The sequence below is a fragment of the Erythranthe guttata genome, chromosome 8 (assembly GCF_056151865.1).
Source record: "Erythranthe guttata isolate IM_541 chromosome 8, IM_541, whole genome shotgun sequence".
NCBI classification, from domain to species: domain Eukaryota; kingdom Viridiplantae; phylum Streptophyta; class Magnoliopsida; order Lamiales; family Phrymaceae; genus Erythranthe; species Erythranthe guttata.
In genome coordinates this window covers 9,959,049-9,966,599 of record NC_142540.1, presented here as the reverse complement: position 1 = coordinate 9,966,599, position 7,551 = coordinate 9,959,049, and the positions used below count along the sequence as shown (strand labels likewise).

Below are 7,551 nucleotides of genomic sequence, written 5' to 3'. Positions count from 1 at the left end.
CCCTGTACTTTGGCCGATTTTGCGTTTTACCCCTCCAAATAAAAGTTGCACGTTCATACTTGGACTTACTAATTTTTTGCACTGGCGCCGAAATTGTCCATTTTTGGCCAAACATTACCAGAATAATGAACTCGTGCATCCCACGTGATTTAAGTTGGGGTAAATTGGCCATTTTTTTTTTCCACCCTTTCTATTTTTCAACTTCTTTTTTTTTTTCTTTGGTTTTCTTCTTGCACCCTGAACCACACCCCTGGCTTAACCCAAGAAACTCAATCTCAGCACCGCCAAGAAGAGAATCAGAGATGGGGGCAGAGTTTATCTGTGAAACCCATCATTTTTTTCTTCTTTCTTCTGTTTCAGCATCTCCTTCTTTATAATCCTTTTCACTTTGTTCACCACATGGGGTTATTCAAACCACCACCTCTACGATGGCCGCCACAAAAATCTCACTATACAGAGTTTGAAAGAATTGCCGATCTAACCTTTTTTTTTTTAGTAAAGTCAAGTCATTTACAAGGGGAAGTAGGAGGGAGGGGGGGACTGAACCCTAGACCTTTACCCTATTAGTAAAGGTTAGGTACCAACTCTCCTAATGAGGGCTGGTAAATTGCCGATCTAACCTTGAAGAACCCGATTGAAAAGTCCTTGAAAAGACCCAAGGAACCAACTCAATTATTTTCATGAGTTGCACAAGTGGAACTCTGACATTTTTTGAGCTAAAAATTTAATGTTCCCAATACATTGGAAAAATAAGTTTATATTTCTGAATTTTAGTTAAAATAGAATATATATTGTAGCTTTATCATATTTAAGCATGAAAAATGATCTAATTGATATAAATTATTCTAATAATGAATTGCATTTGATATGCTATGGATTCAGAACAACGTCCCAGTTTTATTTAGAGGTATTGGTATAAGATTAAAAAATAAGTAAATATTCATAAATTTTATTTAAAATAGGGGTTAAGTGCATTTTGCCCCCTGTACTTTGGCCGGTTTTGCGTTTTGCCCCCAAACAAAAAAAAATACACATTCATACTTGTACTTACTAAAAGTACTAAATTGGTGCACCGGTGAGTTAAATGTCCATTTTTAGCTAAAAACATAACGTGCCAAACCACCCCCCCCCCCCCCCCCCCACCCAATCCTAGTTAAGCTCTTGGACGTAGGTAGTTTGTCAATTTTTTGGTTAACAAGTTTTTGTTTTCTAGTAATATGGAGTTATGGGGATTTTCCCAGGTTATATCGAAACATTAATTCCCAGGTTATATTGAAACTTTGACTCGTGAAGAAAACCTTAATGGTGGTTTTTTTCTTACTTCCTAAAAAAAAGAGAAAGAAAGAAAAAAAAGAAAAAAGAACTAGGGCTTTCTGAAATCGAGATAATATAGAAATACAAAGTCGGAGTTACCGGACATGGCTGGAAGTAGCAGAAAGCTGGCAAGATGGTGCCGGTCAGTGAAGAGAGAGCGGGTAAAAGAGAAATGGTTGATCAGAAACGTCATAGGACGGGATTCAAGGCGCCGACAAGAGAGCACATCAGAAAAACGGCAAATCGAAGGCCGATGTTGGAGAGAAGTGGAGGTCTGGAAAGTGAACGATTTTTGGAGTCTGAATAATTGGACGATAGAGACGAGCGGCTATGCTGCACGGACACTTCTAGAAGGTGAAGAGTCCCCGTACCCGATACCTGGACACTCGGACACTCCCGGACACTTCTCGGACACCCGTATCGGGCCGTGTCATAATTTTGCTAAAAGTAGGACACCCGTATCGGGCAGTGTCCACAATTTTAAAAAAGTTGGGACACTTCTCTTATGTTGTAAGAGAAAGCTCTAATAAAAAAGAATGCGCATTTTATTTTCTCTCTAATACACTTTTCCATTGTTTTCTTTATGAGTCCACCCGAAACTCCAAAAGTCTAGCATGCGACGATGATCAAGAACACGAGCAACAAGGGCGAGTGGTTTTCTTATGAGATGACGACTTATACATATTTTTTACAATTTATAAATGTACCCCTATATTTTTATTATTTATAAATATACCCCTATATTTTTTATATTTACGCGTATCCCCCACGTGTCCGTATCCTAATTTTTTGGAAATGCCGTATCACCGTGTCCGTATCCGCGTATCGCCGTGTCCACGTATCCGTGTCTGTGCACCATAGACGAGCGGTGAGAAAATTTGGACTTCAATAAATTTTAGAGAAACGCTTAAAATCTCGTGTGCGATGTGTTATAGCTTTTTCCTAATTTTTAACTAATTATAGCATTTATTAACAAAACGCTATAAAAATATTCTATTAAAACCTAGTTTTCTTGTAGTGAAATATTATTAACAAGCCTCCACGAGCATGTATCTGATTCATTATGTTGGAGAATCGTTGTTTTAGTGGCTTAATGGATGCATTGTCCGAAAATGGTCGATCCCAAAAATTCGAGCTGCAAATGTCGCTTTTTTGTAGGGTGGATCGACATTTGCATGTCGTTTTCTTGGCCGACAGATCAACATGTCAAGTTTCATCAGCTTTTGTCAACATCTTGCTGATGTTGAGTGAAGATAAAAAAAAACATCTTATTGTCGTTCTTTGACTGTTATACTCAATCTCTGGATGTCGATATTCTTCTGTTTAACTTTCTTTTTTAATGTCATTGTCTTTTTCTTTTTGACATTTTAGTGTTTACCTGCATTCCTCTGTATTCCAATTTTTTTAGTTTAAATCTGTAAGTTACTAGCATGTTTCGGTCAGAACTTTTATTTTTTGGTATAATTTGACTCAAGTAATGGAAGTAATTTAGTGTTGACAAAATAATTAATTGTTGGTGAATGTCTTTTGGTAGGGTATTTATTGTTTAGTTATTTTTTTAGCAGAGAACCCTCGTGTGCGCCAAACTGCTTCTGTGCGCAAGACGAAGGCTATAGCCCATCCTCCTCATGCTCCACCGCGCCATCATATACGACCACCTTCTATTGATGCTGCTCAATTTTCCTGATAGGATTCACTGGCGGTTCTACTAGCTCCACCGGTCCGATCGACTACTGAAGTATGTGGGTCCTGTCGCCAAACGGCACTTGCGATCCCAACAGGTCCACAAATTCGTGAGCTAGTGCCAAATTTTGAGAAACATGCTTCTTACCAAGTTTTGAGCGGACATGTAGGTTTGCTAATGATCGTCTAATAATTTTGACTTTATTAATTCAACATGTTGACTTATGTTGTTATTAATTTTGTTTGTCACGGGGATTGGCTGCCTCCGACCCGATTTCCAATTTTTATTACCTTGCCCGTAATACGGTCAAAAACTCAATACATCACTACTAATGCCCTTTTAAGTAATGGAAATTACAATAAACCTTCTTATTCACAATGTCTTGTACAAATCAATCATACTTTATTCAAAAATAAAAATTAAAAAAATACTACAATTACCTCGTCATGAAATATTATTTGAGAGTAAAATTGGTATGTTTTGATAAATATTTCACATAATCAAAAAGATTCCATCAAAATTCACAATGTAAAGGGAACAATGTAAGGTGACAACAGAAGTGCGGTGACAACAGAAGTGCAGGGAGATTTTAGTAATCGTGGATCTTTCTCACACCAATAAGGTGAATTATTTTATAAATTGAATTGATGATATCTTGTAAATTACCCGTTTTTCTTCCTCCTTGGAGGAACTAAGGACCTTTCGCCGAAAATTCTTTAAAAATGATAGGACATTCTAAAAGATACAAGGGAAATGAAAACTAGAACTCCCGACCATTTGAAATACATTTGATGAATTTTGCTCTAATGCAATAGAATGCAAACAATACGAAGATTTGAACTCAAGTATAATAAATCTCTTGCTACACCAAGTAGACCACTCCTTGCAGGTAGAAAAGTTATACATATTTTTTTATATTTTCTTTTTAATACACGACATATCCTTAGCTTAATATCACTTTGCACTCTTTAAATATACTATTTTATCACTTTGCACCCTCGAACAAATTAATAGCACTTCGCCCCTTCGAAACACAACAAATTATGCATAATGCACCTTGACCCGAATGAATGTTTAAAGATAAAAAGTGATTTAATATTTTTAGTGCCATTTTTTTAAGAGGACAAATGTGAAATCAATTTTTTTATTTATCAATCATTTTGAAACTATAAAATTGCAAAAATAATAATACATCTCCTCAACATATTTAAAAATTATACTTTTTATCACAAAAAGATATTTTATGAAATAATAATAAAAAATCGTTAAGCTATTTCGTTATCAAGTAATTTGAAAAATGATATCTTCTTCCAAATATTTCTACCTAATATTTAAAATAAAAAAAATCCATCAATCGAATAATTTAAAAGTTTATGTTATTTTATTTTGTAAGAAAATATAGCTTTTCAAATTATCCGGTGTGATTTTTATTATTTCTCACTTGGTTTCGCTCGAAATTAGGTTGGAGGTTGAAGAAAATAACAATTTAATTTCTTATTTTGCACCCTAAAAATGAAAATAACTAATAAAAAATGAAATTGTCTTTATCATTCAACTCATGGTGAATTGTGATGTATTTATTGTGTTTTAAGGGGGTAAAGTGCTATTATTATTTTTCAAGGGTGTAAAGTGCCAAATTGCTCCAGTTTAAAGTTGCAAAGTGGGATTAAGCCTATATCCTCCTAAGGGCCAAAATTTGACGAAAATCGAAAATTTTGTTTCCACTATCAACCTCACCAATGAGTGAATGGGCTATTTAGATGCTACATCCGATAAAATACATCGGGTGATTATTAACTAGTGACGTGGTGAAATAAATTTCCACTAAATACACATATACATGATTGTGTTTGATTATATATAGTTCAACATTTAATAATCACCCGATATATTTCAAAGAATTGGACATCAAATAAACCGAGTGTAGGGGATTTTGGCCCTAAAATTATAGGGTCGTCACAATCAACTACTTTATGGGGATCACTATTTCAAATCCCAACTTTTGCTTACTTGAATACCAAAAAAATAAAAAATAATAATTAATTGTAAATTACTTTAATACCCTTAATGAAATTAAAACCAAAAAAATATTACAAATACTATTTTTCTTTCTTAAATACCAAATAATCAAAAACTCAAAAAAAACCATTTCCCTCCTTCTCCACCTCCTTCTTCTCCCTCCCCAAAAACCCTTCTAAAAAATCTTCCTCACAACAAACCCTTCTAAAAAATCTCACAACAAACCCTTAATATGGTAGTGTATGTGTCGAAAATTGCCGACGGGTTTCAAAAAAAAAAACTTCAAAATCGACTTCGAAGCTCGAAAAAAACATCGATACTTACCTTAATGGCTTCTCTTTCCACATATACTACCATATTATTGTCTTATAACTACATTTTATAAGTTTTGTGAGGTTTTGATTTTTTGAATTTGGAGATGTTTTGGAGGATTTAAGAAGATGAAAAAGATAGGGTTTAATTGGGTTGTCGCGGCAGTTACGAGCACGTACGGTGGCGTTCGGCGGCGGCGGCGGCGGCGGCGGCGGCGGTGAGGGTTGGAGAGGAGAAGAAATGGTGGAGGTTTTTTTGTTTTTACAACAAAGGGTATTTTTTTTTTTTTTTGGTTTTTGAATAGGTAATTTCTAAAAAAAATTGATATAATTGATATTTTATATGAAAGGGTGTTTTTGTACTTTTCTTTTTATTTTGGTATTAAAGTAAGAAAAAACTGATAAATATGTACTCAATTTTGATTTTAAACTTGGTAGTATTCAAGTAAGCAAAAGTTCGGATTTAAAATAGTTGTCCCCCTACTTTATGTTTCCATTGTAAAAAATACAAAGGAAAATTAAAAGGAAAAAAAGGAATATTAATAGTAGTGAAAGATAGCATTATTGTGCAACAGTGAGCATTGGAATCGCAGCTGAAGCAAAAGTAGAAACCCTTGAATCTGCAAAAATAGAGTCCGATCGGAAGAGAAAGAAGTCGGCGGATCAAGCCGACCACCGCCACCACCACCACCACCACCACCACACGGACAAGGACAAGCACAAGCACAAGGAAAGCAGCAGCAGCAGTAAAAAGACGAAAATGTCCTCGTCGGAGAAGGTGAAGGCTTCCCACATTCTGATTAAGCACCAGGGCTCCCGCCGTAAGTCCTCGTGGAAGGACCCCGACGGCCGCGTTATCTCCGCCACCACTCGCGAAGAAGCCGTTTCTCAGCTACAGGATCTCCGCCGCGACATCCAGTCTGGCGATGCCTCTTTCAAGGACCTCGCCGCCCAGCACTCCCACTGCAGCTCCGCCAAACGCGGCGGCGATCTCGGTCCGTTCCCAATTCTTTAATTTGCATCATCTCTAAACCCTTGGACGCTTTTACTTTATAACTATGTGTGATTTTTGCGATCTTGTTTAATTAATTAATTAATTAATTTTTACAGGGGATTCCTTTAAAGATGCTGTCAATTCTTCCACTAATTATATGATATGATATATCTACTTTGGGAATTTGATAGGAATGTGTAATTATGATTTTATGATTCATCAAAATTTATTAGGAGAAGATTGAAGCTTATTGGATCCCTTAAGAAATTACTATTTTCCTCATGCAGTTATATTCATTCATTGAATTTTGTGCGTGGTTGTGAATATTTCTTCATGAGCATAAGGGAATTCTAGGTTTTTGTTGTTTTTTTTTTTTTTAAATAAGGAAGGAATCGGTATGCATCGAGTAACCTTGGTTCTTGTTCAATAAAATTTGCATAAATGTAAACCCGTATTTCATATAAACATGATTGAATCCTTGATGTAATGTTTTCTACACATTTTGATCTAGCTGTCGAAAAATTTGTGAATGAGATGCGCTTACTTCAATGCTCTTTATGTGGAATTTAGTTTGTTGTTTATGTTGTTGGGAGAAATATGGAGTGATTGTTGAAATATACTGACTGATATTTGGGAAAATGCAAAAAAAATGCAGGTCCATTTGGAAGGGGGCAAATGCAAAAGCCTTTTGAAGAAGCAGCTTTTGCACTAAAGGTTGGAGAGATAAGTGAGATTGTTGACACCGAGAGTGGAGTTCATATCATTTTGAGAACAGCCTAATTCATTTATTCTCACCATTTCACACCCACACAAACACCTCTTCTATTTCTATTTCTATTCCTGGATGGTTAATTCACATAAATCAAGCCAGACATTACAACTTAAACGCTACAACTTCTCCTTCTGATTGAGGGCATTATTAGCACCCGGTCTGTAATGCTTACTTATGGCTCCAATTTTAATATTTCATACTGTTCTCTCCCTCCCTCCCTCCCTGTGCGTGTGTGTGTGTGTCGTGTGTGTGTCACAGGACAATTTTACTATCAATTTCTTTCAAGTCTATGATTAGACAAATTTTGTCATTGTCATGTAGTTTATCTCATCTTTTTTCTTTTACATACTATGATTACACTTCATATCGGATCTCGTATATCCCATAAAATGTTTGTTTTTCTTTCGAATTTGATCTCCTCAAAAATGAGAGAACTAATGCAGCAAAAATTTCATCA

General features: G+C 35.5%; 1 protein-coding gene across 1 annotated transcript; it reads left to right on the top strand.

The window, feature by feature from the left end:
* Nucleotides 1-5,823: 5,823 nt before the first annotated feature.
* On the top strand, nt 5,824-7,404 carry PIN1AT (peptidylprolyl cis/trans isomerase, NIMA-interacting 1). The gene is made up of 2 exons (XM_013002225.2): nt 5,824-6,323; nt 6,978-7,404. The coding sequence occupies exons 1-2, from the start codon at nt 6,089-6,091 to the stop codon at nt 7,100-7,102; spliced, it is 360 nt and encodes a 119-aa protein (XP_012857679.2). The 5' UTR covers nt 5,824-6,088; the 3' UTR covers nt 7,103-7,404.
* The last annotated feature ends 147 nt before the right edge of the window (nt 7,405-7,551 follow it).